At 47.6% G+C, this 18243-nt stretch overlaps 1 protein-coding gene across 3 annotated transcripts in view; it reads right to left on the bottom strand.

The window, feature by feature from the left end:
- IGSF3 (immunoglobulin superfamily member 3) overlaps positions 1 to 18243 on the bottom strand; it is a gene marked incomplete at both ends in the record, with an annotated part of 81924 nt that overhangs the window by 22349 nt on the left and 41332 nt on the right. Inside the window, 5 exons of one of the 3 annotated variants that reach the window (XM_080915127.1) lie at positions 1664 to 2065; positions 4314 to 4373; positions 5756 to 6145; positions 9693 to 10103; positions 12269 to 12646. In XM_080915127.1, the coding sequence (XP_080771253.1) occupies positions 1664 to 2065; positions 4314 to 4373; positions 5756 to 6145; positions 9693 to 10103; positions 12269 to 12646 (1641 nt within the window). The remainder of the gene's footprint in view (positions 1 to 1663; positions 2066 to 4313; positions 4374 to 5755; positions 6146 to 9692; positions 10104 to 12268; positions 12647 to 18243) is intronic. The other 2 variants (XM_080915128.1, XM_080915129.1) reach the window with 2 other exon arrangements.

Raw genomic sequence — 18243 nt, 5'->3', positions numbered from 1 at the left:
GAGGGGGTTTCTAGAAACCGGAATCTGAGCTACCTAATGACTACAGAAGGCAAGCCCTTTCTTTGGTAGGAAGCTTTCGGGCAGCAGATATAACCCCAATGAAGTGGGAGAGGACACAGAGGCTACATCTGGGTTTACACTACACTATGTCCATTCCAAGTCCTAGACAGCGAGCCAGTCTAACCAATGGGCACCATAACAGAATGCCAGGGGCCTGGAGCAGCTTCTTGTTTTCTTACTGTTTGCATGTTTGTTTTTCTCTGTTTTTACTCAATGCCTTTCGTGGGGAGACACCTTGTTACCCTGAATAGCTCAAGGGGGTCCCATAACAGCGGCATGCGACTTCCCCCTTTGAGAAGCAGTTGGAGGGAAGCCCTGGCATGGGGTGGGGGTTAAACAGCACATAGATAATGTTTTTATCACCATGCAATTGAGAAGAGACGTTTGAGAAGTAAGCAAATACAAGCCCAGTCTAGGAAGGGGGAATGTGGGCATGGTCTTGGGCAGATCCACCCTGGGCTGCCATCTTTATTAGTATTTGACAGCACCACCAGCCCCACCTGAGGGAAAGTGGTAACACAGTCTGGGCAAATAGAGACTGACAAAGCTTTCTGACAAACAGAAGGCCTGCCATAGTAAGTTATCTTCCCAGCAAAGTAGCAGGCCGGTCTTTTAAAATCCAATGGACTGATTGCATCGGGCAGATAACACGAGCGGAAACCTCTTTAGATCGCCTGTGAGAAGCAAATCTAACGTTACTTGGTTTCAGCAAACCTCAAGATATCTTCATTCCCTGGCAAATGAGGAAATGATTTTCTTAAGTGGGGGCTTTACAGAGAAGGAGATAAAAACATAGGCCTAAATGGAACAACTGATCTGAGAGCTACGACTCTGGAAGGCATGGCCCAAATACTGTACCATTGGCAATGGGGTCTCCACCCCGTTCAGCCACACTTTTGGGGTGCTGAGCTGTGAGCTTCTGGGCAACACACTCTGTGAACAGGAGATACTTGTCCCTGTACCCAGTCACTCCCCTCTCTAGGCCAATTTTGTCCCAGACATGCTCCTCCTGCTGGTTGGTGGTACCAATCTGTCTAGAATCTTGACACAGCCAACCCCAGGGGTGGTAACAGCCCACCAATGTCACTAGTCCCCCGTGGCCCACCATCTTCTGTCAGTTCCCTCAACCCTGCCCATACTACCACAGAGTCCCTTCAGTGAAACCCTCCGGAAGATACCATTATCTCCGATCAGAATTCATTTGCCTTTTATGTGTATATGTGTTTTTATGTGTCTGGTTGCATGTGCACACACACACACATATATATATGCATGCACAGGCTCATGACTGCCATCAGGAGCCGTCCTCAATCACTCTTTCACCATATCAGCTACGACACAGTCTTTCAATCAAACCCAGAGCTCACTAGTGTGGTCTTGGTAGCTAGCTTGCTCTAAAGATCCCGTATCTGCTTCTGAGGCTGGGATTACAGGCATGGGGCCAAGCCTACTCAAGAGTGTACTCGGGTCCGGTGAACCTCATGTCTAGATCCTCATATAAGCACTCTAGTCACTGGTGTCTCCCCCACAGACCCTCCAACAGCAGTGAGACTGGAAGGAGTGTGACAATAAAGCACCTTCTACGGTCCTATTGCTCACTCACCCAGGGCCGTGATGGAGACCAGGGTGCTGGCGCGGCGCTCTCCCACGATCTGCCACTCTCCATCCACGGCCCGCACCCACTCTGTCACATGGCACTCGTACTGGCCCTCATCTTCCTTCCTGCTGTTGAAGATGCCCAGGCTGAAGGAGTTGGGCTGCACCTGCTCCATCTGGATGCCTCCGAAGCTGCTGCGCTCCCAGTATGATGAGCCCGGCTGCACGGTGCCGTCCCGGTCCAGCCACATGACATTGCTGCGGCGGTTCTGCCTGTCCACAAGCTGCCAGATGACAGAGAAGCGGGCCTGCAACCTGCCCACCGTGCGGACAGTACAGGAGAAGTGCAGGTCTTCACCCTCAAGGATGACACTGGCATTGCTGGCCACCTCCACGGAGATGCTGCTCTCTGGGGAGAAGAGAGAATGCCACGCTGGGGGTTTACGGTCTCCATGTGCGCCCTCCTCACGGATGACTCGGGGAGAAGGGTGCAAACCAAATCCCGTGATCCTGACAGTGAAGCTCAAAGGACTCAAAACACTCTGATTCGTTTTGAAACACAACTTGCTGTTGTGAGGTCTGGCTGGTTGGAACGGGGCACTGCTCCCTAGACCTGGCATCCTAGAATGTTCTTTGCTTCGTGTAGTGGATTAGAATAATGGGGTACTAAGACCTAAAAGTGAATCAGAACCTGGAGAATATGACACAATGCCATAGTGTTTATGACCAAAAAAAAAAAAAAAAAATATTCATGGGTGATCTGCTCAGCTGCAGCTCAGGGCTTTTGTCTTGGAGTTTTTAGCATGAGGAACCCCCAAGTCCTACTGCACCTCCATTTTTTACCACTTGGAGCTACAAGAGTCAGACAAAAGCTCTATACATCCTCAGTGTGCCATTTGAATCCTTCAGGGAGCCATTAGGAAGTAGAAAAAGAATGTGAGGAAGTATTCGGAAGATGGCATGTACATATGTGTGGGAAATGGGGCACAGATGCTCTAGTCTCGCAGAGCTCGTGGAGAGCAAAGTCTCATGCTTTCGGGAATAGAGAAAAATGAGCCGTGGCCAGTGGCTCACCGTCTACTGCTCTCCTGTTAGAGCCACTCAGCCTGGGGGCACCACGGCTCTCTACCCTGAGGGTCGGCCAGACAAAGGTGGGGATAAGAACTCTCCCTCCCTAGCTGAGTCTAGCCTTTGCCACTCCTTTGGATCGCTGATCTCAGTTGAGGGGATGATTTAAACTCTACAAGCCTCAGCTTTTTCTTCTGTAAGATGCTATTTTTAACCCACAAAAGATTAAACAGCAAAGGAGACAATGCATACAGATTATGCAGCACACAGTATGTTTGTAAAATGTGGTACCCACAGTCATGATTGATTTTTACCATACTGAGGGATAGTTCTGTTTTCATAAACAGCATGGCTAACACTTTCTTAATTATGCATATGTTATTCTGTATAATTACCTATATTGAGTTCAACGAGCTCATAAGAATTAACACAATACATAGTGTCATAATCAATTTGGATCCAATTTTCTAGGCACCATTCACAATTGATTAAGTCAAACCCCAGATCAAGAAGCACACCCGATTACTGCAGCGTATGGATCTACTTTATTCTTCTTCCCTTTCATTTCCCCCACAGGCAGAAACAGGAAAGAGGAGCACAAGGCCTTAGCACCTAGCCTTTGTCAGAGAGTACGCTGTGTTTGTTTCACAGGAAGGGGATCTGGACAAGGTGGAAACAGCAATCTTCAGGACAGCCTGCCCAGGACAAGGCTCTTGTAGAGCCACTGCCCACAGCAGGAATGGTTCGGAGCTTGGCTGTACTGCCTCCTGACTGTGGCGGTGTTTTGGTAGTCTTTCTCCCCAAACCTCAATTTATCATGTGCAAAGTTGAGATCCTGCTGGTGCCTCCTTAGGGTCGTGTCACTGAGGGGAAGAGACGGGAAGGCGGAGCAGTACTGAGGGCTGAACCAAAGGCTTCCGCATGCTCTGTACACACACTTTACATGAAAGACAATTTCAGCATCAAGGAAGTAAACCTTTTTGTCTGTCTCATACAGAGGAGTATGTAGACATCATATGGCCTGTAGGACATCAGTCATTGCCCTCCTGTCCCCTTAGCAGACTCTTACGGACATGCTAGATGGCTATCTGGAGAAAACCTATATAGGAGAGAAGCCCTCTGGCAGCCGAAACATGGAGAAACACAGATCTGGTGCTGTGTAGCCCACTGTAACCACACAGGTCCCCAGGCTTATAAAAAATAGCCTACAAGTTAATATCCTCCAGACTGTGTGAAGACTAGAACTAATGAAAATCTGAGCGTGTGTTCACAAATGAAACTTCCAACCAGTAGGCTGCTGGCGGGGCATGGGCTAAGCACAGAGCAGCAGGTTCAAAGTTAGAGCGAATGTTCCTAATGCAGATGCAAGCTCAACCACAAACTGAAACACCGGACCAGACACTTCCTTGCGTGTGCTCTGACGGCTCCATTCACAAGACGGATGCAGCGCTGGCTTATACACGCTTGCAGGATTGAGAGCAGAGAGATCACATATGCAGAAGCACTTTTGGCTCTTAGGAGGAAAGGTGCCATTAGAATCCAGGGCGTTATCACCATTACCATTGATTGTGGTTCTTCAGTAGACTTACCCAAGTGGCCTTGGGGCAGGATCTGGTGCTGCTGGGGGACTTTAACTACCCAGTTATCTGCTGGAAAAGCAATATAGCAGGCCACAGATCATCAAACAAGTTCTCAGAAGGGCTGGGGGAAATCTTTTAGTACAAAAGCTACAGGAAGCAAACAGTGTGGCTGCCCTTCATGCCATCCTTAAGAAACAATGAGGAATTAGTTTCAAAGTGTAGAGTCTGTGATTGCGGCAGGCAGAGGAAAACAGTATAAGGAGTATGGGCATTCAATCCAATAGTTTCAACTATACAGACATTTAGCAAGCACCTACTCTAAGCAAAGCACCATGCATTGCGAGGAAAGCACAAGAAAGAGTTCAAGGTTACGTGTGTGTGTGTGTGTGTGTGTGTGTGTGTGTGTGTGTGTACGCTCAAAATATAGTTAAGTATGATAGAAAACAAGCCTCTTCTATTTTAGACTTCACACAACAGAGAAACATTTCAAATGCATAAATGTGTAAATAAAAATGTAAAGAAACCATGATAAGGTTATAAACCATTATAAGAGGAGGAACAGTCCTGGGAGCTAAGAAAAGGTTAAAGGTTAGTTCTGAAACTGGACCATCTTGCTTAAAATCAGAGCATTGTGAGTTTTGATTAACTTTCTGCTAAAAACAGAACTGTGAGAGAAAGAAGATTAATAAGAGCATCTCAACACTACGGATGTTTAAACACGGCATGCACACACATTGTTCATCTCTGGAGTCCCCAGGAAAGGGTACCACCCATCCAGACACTGCAGTGCACATGGAGGCAGAGTCCCTGGAACCATCTCGAGAGGTCCAAGCTCTCCAAGCACATCCCAGGAAGGCAGAGAGCCCATCCACTGACTGCTGCGTGTGCACATTAGGATGAACCTAATGCTGTGTACACCCACTGACTTTTAACAATGCAATTTCAGTACAGAAAAAAACAATTAGGGAAATGCCCACACTGATACCTGGAAATGCCCACACTGATACCTGGAAATGCCCACACTGATACCTGGAAATGCCCACACTGATACCTGGAAAAACCCAGATGGCAAATCCTTCTTAATAATGCAGTTGATGATGTCCAAATCCTCCCTTAAAAGATGAGCTCTCTGTAAGTAAGATTTCATGGCAGGCTTCTGCCCACTTCTGGGATTTAATTCCCATAAAGGTGCAAATGACTTCCTGGTCTTACTCCTAACTGAGCCGGCAAGGCTGATGTCTTACACCAGACTGCTTGAGCTCAAGTGTGTGGGCACCATCTCTAGTCCAAGACATGCCCCTGATACTCTGTAGTCCTGGGGCTGGAGGAGGTAAAGAGGCCCCTCTTTGATCAGCTTTACCCCAAAATTTGCCCCTTCTGCCTATAGCTATTCTTTCTGCCACTTCTCCATGATGTCACCAGAAGCTAGTAAGTGGCGTGTTTCTACTTACTGAGTGGGAGAACGACGATGGGGATGTTCTTGGGCCGCTTGCTTTCCTTGTCGATGAACTCGCCGGTGACAGTCTTCTCCCGCTCCGTCACCCGGCAGTTGTATTTGCCACTATCTTCCTGGCGGAGGTGATATATCTTCAGCACGAAGACACCATCACCCTCTTTGGCCACCTTAAGCTGTCCCTTGGCTTCTCGGTGGGCAAATTCGCTGTTGAGGACTGGCACGGCATTAGGTCCCATGGTGGCAATGAGTGAGCTGTTGAAGGCCCAGGAGACAGCAAAGTACCGGTCGGGAATGTTCTGAGCCTCTAGGATACATCTGAACTCCACCGGCTCACCCACTGTGTGCAGCCTCTTATCTGTTTCCAATCGCACGGTGAATTCTTTGTCTGGGAACACAAACAAACTGGATGCATTCTGGGCAAATCACAGCTTCGGCCTACCAAACTGCTTCAGGAATCCCATCTCTCTGAAATTCATGACACTAACCACAAAGAAGACTGAGTATTCATCCTGAGAGAAAACCCAACTCTAGCTAAGGATATCTAAGGCCAAGCAAACCCTTAAATACCAGAATCCCAGCCAAATCCAGGCAGCCTATTTTTGCTTAGCATTCACTCTTAGACTAACAGGGCTCTACTCACAGTGGAAGTGAGAGACAAGAAAAGGAATTAAGACTGGGAAGTGGCCTTATGTCTCCTCACTGTGGGAGTCTCTAGCTCCTAACTCCTTACAGTTCTAGCTATGTTCCTTGCAGAGAACATGGAGAGGAAAACCACATCATAGTGGTGTGTGAGAGATTTATCAACCTCGACCACATCAGCCCTCCCTCTGGGGCATTTTCAGGCTGTCACTATCATTTTGGATCCATACCTCTGCCATGCCCAACCCATCCTTCACACACCTCACGTGAGAGTACTCTTTTCCTGTGGAAATGGATCATGTGAGCCAGGTACACACTTCTCCACTCCAATCCAGCTCAGCTTCTGCGTCTTTTCTTCATCTCCTCTATCCCAAACAGGCCAGTCTCTTGAGCCAACCAATCATTTCTTGCCAGTGACTAGCTCCTCCTTATATTACCCAAACCTCCTGACAGATCAAAACTCTCTCAGCAAGGCGTCAGGGACCCACCTGATGACTGCCAAGCAGCTGGCTTCCTCCATCACCTCTCTCTCCTTCTGCCTCCTCCCAGGTGGCCACCACAGCCTGGCCAGTGAGTTCTTTACAATCCTGTCTCTTGACTTCACACCTAACCTGCCTTACCAACTTCCACATGTCCCCCTTCCTCCACATCTCTGAGCACCTCCTTCTAAATTACCCAACCAGGTGGTTAATCCCTGACTAAAAATCTCTATTCTCTGCAGTGGGCATACTGGAAGTTCATCAGGAGGTGTGGGGGGGGGGGGAGGTTTCCTTTATTTCATATCAAACTTTTACTGATCAATAGGGCAAATATCTGGTTGAAACAAGAGAGGAACTCACGGGTTCTTGCCCTCTTCTCACTGGTCCTGACACACCCATGTGAGTAAGTGCACTCATCCAGCATGTATCTCTGAGGCACACCCCCACAGACCTCTTAAATCCCCAGGAAGAATGGCTTGACAACTCCTGGTTCACAGAGCCCAGCCCATGTTCTACCTCACAGCTCGAAGCTGCAGGTGCCCTTCTCTCTTTCCCTACTGCTCAACCTAGAACTCCACATCCGGTCACATGGCTTTCTTCTGCCTGCCAGCTGCTGAATGTCTGATGCCCTTCCCCACTTCCTGCAACTGTCTGCCCAACCTTGACACGGCTCAAGGCATCTGAGGAACTAGAATTCCTAGATTTGCTGTAATAGCCATCTTATCCAGAGAGAACATAAAGCGAAAACAGCCTCCAGTATTCCAACAGCACTTAGGACCTAAGTGCACAGAGAGATGTCATGCACCTTGGCATCCCTCGCACAACACCTTCAGTGCTGTAAAGCCTGATGTCTATTAAAATAAACATGAAAGAAACAGACTCTCGAAGGCAGAGCTGCAACTCCTCGGTCTGAACTGGAACACACAGTGAAGTTATCAATGTCTTTTTATTTCCATTAACGTTTTCCTTCCTTGGCTCAGTCTGGATACATTTACAGGGCAAATTTGAAATGTCCTAATTCCAAATTGGTAAGATTAAAATAAAGAAGATTAGCTGATCCAACCTAATTTAAAAGCATTAAGACCGGAAATTAGGCCCAGACTTTTTTGACACTGATCTTAAAACCAACCAGTAAGGAAAATGATAAACAGGAACTAAAGCCTCTTGGGTAAATTTCTTAATATTAGAAGATTCAGAAGCCAGTAAGAGCTCTGAGTCCCAAGTGTGGATCAAGTGTGCCCTCTCACCATGATCCAACCTCCTTTTCCTCTCACATCCATTAGGTGTCCAGAGGATCCTTTTATCCCTGCTCCCTCCAGAGCTGTGCTAGGCAAAAACAGAGACAGGTGAAGAAAGACCTGGGAATACCTCAGAAATAGCTTCCCAGCCCTGCCCCAGGAGTCTGTGAACAGGGACTTGAGGAGTGTGTCAGAAAGTTTACTATTTGGTGAATCTGAAGCATTGTCTCAAATGTCTGAGTGCCAAGCACAGAGCAAGGCAACTGACCACCAGGACAAGGACAAGAGGCAGGTTCTGACAGGAATACTACCACCTGTAATGCGAAAGCTCCACTCTCCTCATCAGAGAGAAGAGAAAAGGCCTTCCAACAGCAACCTCAGTAACTGCATTATATCCCCTCCAACCAAAGACCCACAGCTTAGCCCGAGAACCTGCCCCGGCTTAGCCAATGTCATCAACTGCTGTCAGTTCAAAATTGGAGGCCTGAAGGCACAAAAACTAAAGAAAAACAGAGTCACAAGAGACATTAAGACGCTGTGGGGACTGCAGTTTGCCAGGCCACCAAACTAAATAATCAAGGCTGGGTAGAAACCCTGGAGTGGGATTAAAACTTTCTACAACAACCACCATTACCTTGGCTCTAAACATACTATTCTTCCTCTCAGAAAACCTGCCCAGGCCTTCCCTTGACAATGTGGCCACAGTAGAACCTGACACTCCACACTGGCCTCATAGTACACACTATAGGGCCACACATTATTCCTAAAGGGTACTCTGCATTCAGAGTGCTCACCCACAATGAGAGGAAGCCACTGTAACTGTGTCACAGACATGACAATATATGTTAAAGCCGTTTGGAATCTTGTTTAAAATGGCAGAGACATTAATATAAAAATAATGATACACTAACTTTTTCTTAGCTTACTGTTTCATGCATATAACAGAAAAGGCTCATCATCTCAAATGTCCTCTATAATTCAAACATCACCAAACTGGGTGGCATTCATGGCTAACAGGAATAAGAACCCAGCATCATAAGACAAAGATCTTCTGTGAAATCACTCACTTTTATTTATTTATCTTTTTTTAAAAAAAAAAAAGATGTACTCATTTTGTGTGTGTTTTGCCTGCATGTGTGTATCACATGTGTACTTAGAGATCAAAAAAAGGCAAAGGAGACCATGGTACTGAGATTAGGAAAAGTTGTGAACCACCATGTGGGAGCTAGGACTTGAACTTGGGTCCTCTGCAAAAGCAACAAATGTTCTTGACCACTAAGCTACCTCTGCAGCCTTATTTTTCTACAAAAATCTCTCATTTAAAAAATGTCTTATTCAAACTAAATTATGGCACCATCTAGTAAAGTAAACACGACAAAGGGCAGAGGCCAGTATGAGCAGCTGTGTGCAGCTCACTGAAAGGTGTATGTACCTGTTTCTTCAGTCTGGTTACAACCACCTCTGACCTCGCTCAAAACCCTACCATGTTGTTATGGTCATCAAACAAAATGTCCCTGAGGCCTCCTAGTATCTGCCTCTCCATCAGGTAAAGGACAAGAAGCTGAGAGAGACTGACCAGTGGGCTGGACGTTGACCACGGCACCCTCAGAGCGCTTCTTGGTCATGGCATACCAAGAGCCATCTGGATCCTGGATCCACTCCGCAGCCTCGCAGTAGAACTCGCCCTGGTCGGAAGGCTGCAGGTGGAAGATGGTAAGGCGGAAGGTGCTTCTCCCCAGCTTGTCCAGCCGCACCTCGCCCAGGCTCTGCCTCTGGGCATATTCACTGCTGGAGTGTAGAATGAAGTCTCTGCTCAGGGAAATAACCTCCACAGGGTTCTCGCCACCCTTTTGCCGGAGCCAGGATACCGAGAGGTGGGTGTGCTGGAGGGTCTCAGTGGCCACTTCGCAACTGAGCTCCAATGGGTCCTGTTCCACTTTGTGCAGAGTCTGGGGGACAGCTGTGGTCTGCAGAGAATCTGCGATCACTGCAACATAGAACATTCCCACCGAAGAAGGTTACAATGCTACAGAATCTCAGACCCCCACACAGAAATCACTGTTAATGCCATAACAGGGGCAGCCTTGACAACTGATTCAAGGCCACAGACAACCCATAAAGGCATATAAACCTAAATACACTCTTCTGTTGTGGTACCTAAGACAGTATTCTTGGTACTGACACCTGCTTGGTATTTTAATGACAGTTAGAGCAAAGGTGGATTTTATTTTGAAAACGTATGAGAAGGGCTCCCCGAGAATACTATGTAAGGATAACTGTTGACATCTAATAAGATTCCTTGTTGGTTTCGGTATTGCTTTGACATAGCTCAACCTCATGCCTGGCTTGACATTCCTATGCAGCCCCTCCCTTTTCCCTTCCCCTAGACCTACTCCCCACCCCATCTCCTAGTCTTGCTCCTCAATGTACTGTCCTTAGAAGGCTATTTAAAAAGACACTGGGGAGCAGGAATAAAGAATACCATTAGCATTCCTTATATTCTCCTTGTACTGGGGCTAGAACCTGTGACCTTATGAGTAGCAAGCAAGTACTCTACCCACTGAGTTATAATCCCAAACCCCACCTCTTAATTCAGAGACCAATCTCACTATCTTGCCCAAGGCCTTGATCTTGTGATCTTCCAGCCCTGGCCTTCCACGTGGCTTGATTACAGACTGGCACCACCAGGCCTGGCCTGCTCCCCTGTAGTTTACGAATAATTCACCCAAGTGGCCCACAGCAGGAGGAAGTCACAGAGCACAGAGGACTCGGGCAAATGAAGGCACTGCTCTGTATCCTGCCTCTGTATCCCCACTCTGCTGTCAGAGGAAGGCATTCACTACAGGGGCTTGCTTTTCTGCCTGTACTCATCTCAAGATTGAGGCCTAAAGGCCTCTGACTAGGATACAGGCTCATTACAAAAAGGAAAAATAAACAAAGGTGGCATCCTTATTGACAAAAGACCCACCAACACGCCCTGCTTAATTGTGAGAATAAAAGGCAGAGATCAGAACTTTGGTATAAACTGGAAGAGCCTAGCTGCTGTCTGTCTTCCCCCATCCCCCGGCAGTGGGTGGCCTGGGATGCTCCCCAATCTTCCACTCTTCCAGCTTCATCTTCTCCATCATACACAGAGCATCATGGGAGACAGGCACTTCACAGCTTCTTAGTATGCAGCCAGGGAGGTCTGGGTACCTGGAACCCTACTCTCTCCCGAATCTCAAAACCTGTATTTTTTTGCTCTTTATCTCTGAGGGGTAGAGTCCAGGGAATTTCAGCCCAAGATAGGAACTCTTGAGTGCTGATTACTTCACATTAACGACTCTTTGCGTAGTGGTGGGGGCTTCGAGCAGAAATGTTCTGGTGTCTGTCTACCCAAAGAGCAGGCCTGCTGAGAATGCTCTCGCCCAATAAATCCCTGTCTACCAGCAAGGAAATTAGGGAACACAACTGTACTGTCTGCCTCTGAGGTCCACTCAGCTCCCAAAAGAACCATTACCACTGTCTGGCAAACCACGGGGGTGGTCCCCAAATATCATTGTGACACCTCAAAATGGTCTCAGCCCCTTCTCCTTCTCTCTCCCCTCTGAGCATCTGAGCAGACACCCTCCTGAGATTCCCTCACACACACATTACTGCCCTCCTGTAATGATTGTCCTGTCCCAGTGTGTCTACTGTCGCCTCACACTGGAGGGGTGGGAGTTTTGCTCTTGCTTGATTTGGGGGCATTGCCTCTCTTCCTGCTGGTCTCACCCACTTTACCCTCCAAGCCACACCTCCAAATTATCACCCACAAATATCCCTGCCACAGGGCAGTCCGCTATCTCAGCCTTCTGTATGCTGGGATTGCAGGCGTGAAGTTACCCCACTTGGATCTTGCCTCTATAAATTTATTTTGCCTTTCACCAGCAAAGGTCTGCTTAACCACTGAGGTTCTTAATGTTTTTTGCTCAAAAACTTTCCAAGTGTCAGCCTCCACTGTCTAGTGTTCACAAGTGTATATAGGACTCATTCATGCTCCCTCATGCGGTTTTCTAAGATATCTGGGGAATCTTTCTTTCTTTTTTAGTCCTATTGATATGCAGCAAAACCACATGGCAACAGAAGGGACTCAGGCCTGACGCTGGCCGTGCGGAAGCAGAGTTTCCTTACCCACTAGGTTCATCTTGGCACTGTAACTCCCAAAGTAGCGCTCATCAGTGTTGGGGGTGTGACATTCATACTCCCCGGCATCACGGGCTTGCAGGTCTGTGATGTGAAGTAAGGCCGAGTTCCCCTGGACCCTCTCCACATAGATCTTCCCACCTCGGACGCGCTGGGTGTAGATGGCGTAAGGGAAGGAAGAGTCCACCGTGCTAATGATCTGCACTTCACGCTCCGGAGCCGAGGGCAGGTAAATGGACCACTGGAAGTTCTGCTCAGAGGGACCCTGGTAGCCACTCACGTTGCACCAGATGGTGATGTGGGAGCCCTCTGTGCGGTACAAGGGTCCTTCCTGGACGGTGACCTGCCGCTGCGCATACGCCATACCTAAGGGGAGACACACGCAACTTTTCTGACTGAATGCAAAACAGACAGCAGTCCCCAGAGGGCTTGTTATTTATGTGACATGATGGCAGCATAAGGAGGTCACTGGCCCTTCCCAAAGCACGCTGTGATTTATAAATATTAATTAAAACGGTATAGTATCTAATTTGCATATGTGGGAATTTGATCCAGAAAGGACGAGTCTCTGTTGCTTATTCAATGGCGACCCTTGTGAATTTCATTTGGTCTCTCTGTCATTTATATACCGGCTTTATATCTATTTATTAATGCTGTTTATAAACTTTTTAATAAAATGAACAGGAAAAGTTGACAGGCACAAACCCAGGCAAAACCAAACAAAAGCAGCCGCCTGGTAATCTGGCTGAAATTAAATGTTTCTCCCATGATTAGCAGGGCTGGTCTAAGAAAGCCATTGAGTCTTTTTAATGGGGCAGGGGTTGGGCAGGGTGCTGCATCTTATTTCCATCTCCTCTCAAGGAGTAGCTCCCTTTTCCCTGTGCAAACAGGCAAGCAGATCCCGCCATGGCTGCTGGTTTACGAGAAGTGAAGAGGAGTGTGAAGGCAAGCTGACAAAGCAGAGAGGGACGGTGTGCAGGAAGATCTGAAACAAGGTCGGTGCCCTTGGGCTCTTGGCTCTGACTGGACCACCAAGCCCCTGCCTTCTGGTTTGACACAGTTTTCCAAGGTCACTTCTCCCTCTACTTTCCCTCCTCCCATGTCCCTCCCATTGCATCCTCTTCTAAGGGCATAAAGTAAATACGGAGATGCAAGTTTCGCATCCCATGGCATCCGAAATGCTTCTATGAGCAAGGTCTAAGTGTGCCTCACTAGGGTCCATATGCAGGAAGCTGAGGCCTTGGTGAGGCGAGGAGTCCAGGGCAAGGCCATTGGGAACACTGGAAGGGATCAACGCTAGAAGCTGGGATGAGTTAGTTTCCACAAAGATGTACTATTATGAAACACACACACACAAATCCTCCATCCCTGACTTCTTGCCTCACCAAAAGATGGCATCTTTTCCCACTAGGATACCATCTGCCTTGTGACACAGTCAAGTGACCCTCAACAGAAGCAGAACACAAGGACTTTGGTTGTGGGCTAAAAACATCTCTTTTTAAAAATAAAACACTTCATTTTAGGTACGTTGTTACAGCAATAGAAAACAGATTCGGCAATCAACACAACATTGACTATCCCTAAGCCACTCAAACATGGGTGGGACATATCTCAGCTCCCTGGGCAGCAGCTGGGTGTGGTGGATGCCAGGGACAGCCATGTGTGGCAGAAAGAGCGTCTGAGACTTGGTCTGAGAAGTCAGCACAGCTCAGCCTAGAGCCAGCCACATCATCTTGGACATACATTTTTACCCCCAGACCTTGGCCTCATCTTACAGAAAGGACTTCAGAGAAGACAATGTGGCAATGCTGGCTTTGTCACTTACCAGCTGAAACCTTGAATAACTGACAGGGACTGTGAGCCTCAGTTTCCCATGTGCCAGATGGAAAAGATTGAATAAAATGTCTATAAAGGCCCTGACTTGGGGACTAAGACACGATTAGCACTCAATAAAAAAAAAAAAAAAAAAAAAAAGATGCTGAGTCTCAAACTGGCTAAGGCAGCCAATACACCTGGATCTGAAGACAGATCTTGGTCAGTAACTGCTCAAGGGCATTTCAGGAGCCTGCTGGGAGTGCCACATCTATCCAAAGCTGCAGCCCACTCCTGTGAAACCTTTCCTTTTACCAAGTAGAATCTTCTCTCCAGCAGACTCAGCAGCTAAGGGGTGGATAACACCAATCCTATCCAGATGCAGCTCAGTCCAGCCCAGAAGGCCCTAGGACCTCAGAGCAAGCTGGCTTGACATGCAATGGCCAGATGTGCAGAGCATGGGCCAGTGCACTTAGACCTGTGCAGAGCTGCTTCCAAGTCTTACAGGAAACTCCATCCCGGCTTCTGAAGCAGAAAAATGAGAACAATAAAAATAAATAGTTTCTGTTTGTCTTACCAAAGGCAGGGAGGGGATGAGGAGAGAGCTTAGTCAGTACTTACTCTTGCCACACAAGAGTTAAGTCCCCAGCACCCATTGGCTAGGCATGGTGACCCACACCTGGAATCCCAGCACTGGGAGAATAGCAATTGGAAGCTGCCTTAGGGCTTGCTGACTAACCAGTCTGTTTAGCCAGCATCTGAGGAAGGGGCAGAGCAAGGGGTGCTCCAAGATCAATGACAGACCTTGTCTCAAAGAATAATGTCAAGAAGTGACTAAGGAAGATACCCAACACTGACCCCTCTCTCACACGTACATCTGGGCATGTACACATCCCTCCGCAACCAAAGCCCACCTTCCCCTCCAGCGCTTCCTAGACACATACACATACATGGCCAGGACAAAGTGACATGTGAACCTGTTACATTCTGCTTAATGGTAGCCATTACTATATTTAAAGTCTCAGAGAAGATAACTATCAGTAACTGTTAGTATGTCAAAATGTGGTGCCTAACATGAATGTGGGGTACATTTATGACAATTTAAATACACACATAGGCTGTGACAGTTTGTTCAAACACATGTGTGCTCCTGGAAAGCACAGCACTATGAAAATAACTTAACTACAATCCTAATGTTAGGCCCCCTTGACGTGTGGTCTGCTTTGTAATCCAGTGACCTGTCACTGAACGGCTATAGACACGCCACACCCACTGCAAAGAAGGCTGGGGGCCACTCAGAGAACTCAAGTACCTTCCTTTATAAATTGCTTTCCATCTTTGGACCAATAATGGAGTCACAGAGGCACTAAGGTAGGGGAAGCCTCAGAAAATGATAGTGCCTTCTATGATGTCATCAACCTGGGCTGCAACCTTGTGTATGTAGTGGGGGGGGGGGGGGGGAGGTCCTGGTTTTCTCTTACCATGTGGTTTCCAAGGACTGAACTCAAGCCACAAGTCTTACGATCTCACCAGCCCCGTGGAGTGCAGCATAGACATCAAAACTTTTAAATGCTCTCATGTAGTCCTAAATACGGGTATCAGACTCAAGAATATCTGAGTTGGGGTTAGGGGGATGGCTTACTTGGGCACACAAGCATAAGGACAAAGCTGACAATGGTGCAGACCTGTGACCCAGTGCTGGGAAGGTGCAGACAGGTGCAGCTAGTTTAGCAGAATCAGTGAGCTCCAGGCTCAGTAAGAGACTCTGTCTCAAAGGAATTAAAGCTGAAAGCAATCAAGAAAGACATCCAATGTAGAATGCTGGCCCCAAGTGCACACACATACACACGGGGGGGGGGGGTGGAGGGGCAGACACACACACACACACACACACACACACAGAGAGAGAGAGAGGCAGAGAGAGAGGCAGAGAGAAATAGAGAGTGACAGAGAGAGAACTGTCAGCCTTATGATGTCTCTTTATGTAGAGGATCAGTTAGGTCCCCAAATAAATGGACATATTCTAACTGAAAGCTCTCAATAGTTTTGAGGATGTCACAAAGTGCCATTCTCCTCTTGTCCAAAGCAAACAGCTGAACCCCATCTGAGGCAATCTGATAATGAGCTTATTAACCATCGTGCATTCAGCTCACAGACCTTACACAGCATGGATCCTATACTGTCTGCTCAAAACACACACACACACACACACACACACACACACACACGGTAAACAGTGTTATATGGCCTGAATGAGCCAGGGCAGCTGTGTCAAAGCAACTGACTCAGACCAGAAGCAGATGACAACCAGTCCTGCCAAACTTCATTCTTAGCCACAGCCAGCCATAACTGTTGGCTGGTTAACTTTCTGACATTTCCCTCCCGCCCTACAAACAGCTCTGCATCCCCTAAAAAGGGCTGTTCTTAGAAAGTGGGGGCTTTGTTTGTTTGTTTTCCAGACAGGGTCTTGTGATATAGAAGTGTTGGGTTTGAATCTTTCGCAATCCTCCTGCCTCAGCCTCTCAAATGCTGGCATTCTAGGCATGCACTACCATATGCAACAGGCAGTGGAGCTTAACACAGAAATAACATGAATTTTCTCTTCAATAGACCAGCCCTCCTTTCACATCAAACTCTTCAATATCCTGGGAAGTCTCTGCAATGCTGGTCTCTGCTGCCTTCAAACAGGGCAGGTCCCCAGCTTTGCCCAAGGAGGCAGCCTGACCACCTCCCTTTGTCTATAGCAGTAGGGTCCTCCCCATGAGGACTGTATCTTTAAAAGATGATAGTTAGAACTTCAGACACTCTGTACCCTCTAGGTTGCTCTGCAATAGGCAAATGCCAGTTCTTTGGTGAAAATGACCCAGTCTCATCTGTAGAAAGGACTAGAGAGTAAACACCGGGCCACAGAACAAGTCATTTTATTCTACGGCTCTCCTCTGCAAGCTGTGTGGACCAAAGCTGCTTTACTCCAAAATACAAATGATGCCCGAATGCTGTAGAAAGTTCTACAGCTACTAGTATAGTATAAAAAGCATTTGCATGTAATATGTGTGTGTGTATGTGTGTGCACGCACGTGCATGCGCACACGTGCAATATACATTTGCTTCACTTACATAGATGCTTGGTCTAAGCCTTAGACCTGAGCTCCTAGCTCCCTTGCAGTGTTAATGACAAGAGGCTTCTGTACCCTGAGAACCTCTTCCAATCACATCAGAATTTGTGCTAATGAGATAATTCAAAGTGGCCCCTTAGAGTTCCCAAAGTTGACCATGAATTACAGGTTGGGAATTTCAGCTCCAGCTCAGACCTACAGGAACAGGAAAGGGGCTGGGGATTGAGTCTAATCCCTAAGAGCCACCAATTCAATGAGGCAGGCCCATGTAAAAAAAACTCTACACAGAAACCCTCAGTAAAGGCCATGCATGGTGGTACACATCTTTAATTCTAGCACTCTTGGGAAGGCAGAGGCAGAAACAGGCGAAACTCTATGAGTTTGAGGCCAGCCTAGTCTACACAGCTAGTTCCAGGCCAGTCAGGGCTATACAGTGAGACCACCTGAAGAAATGTAAGAAGAGGAGGAGAAAAAGAACCCCTCAATGGTGGGTTAGGATGCTAACCAGGTTCATAAACACACTGTCCCAGAAGGGCGGTCCCCAAGGCAGGCACAAAGATCGAGCACTAGGGGCTCCATACTTGCTGAGTTCTGCTGACCTCTGGGGACATAGGAAATGCAGAAACCATGCACTTGGCTTCTGAGGGTGAATCTCCTGCTCTCTCAGACCACAGAGTCTGCGTGAGGACATCAAAGCAATCAGATGGGGGCTACCTGAGGCGTGGTGCCACCAGCCAACACTAACCTGTTAGCTGTGGACAGAGTCACCAAGAGTGGATCTTCCAGCCCTAGTCAATCTTTCCCATGACAGCTGGCCCAGAGAAGAACTGGATTGTTGCTTTCTGGGAGCCTCCAAGCCTGAAATACTATTGAATTCCTGAGTCACAGAGACCCCCCCCCCCCCACACACACACTACTCTGAAATGTCAACATTTGTTTTTGTCATTAGTTAGAGTTAATTCATCCTGAGTCACGTGTGTGTGTGTGTGTGTGTGTGTGTGTGTGTCTGTCCTTCCAAGTCTAAGATTAAATGTA

The sequence above is a fragment of the Micromys minutus genome (genome assembly GCF_963924665.1).
Source record: "Micromys minutus genome assembly, chromosome: 4".
Taxonomy (NCBI): Eukaryota; Metazoa; Chordata; class Mammalia; order Rodentia; family Muridae; genus Micromys; species Micromys minutus.
The sequence above is the reverse complement of the archived record's forward strand: the minus strand, read 5'-3'. Positions and strand labels throughout refer to the sequence as shown.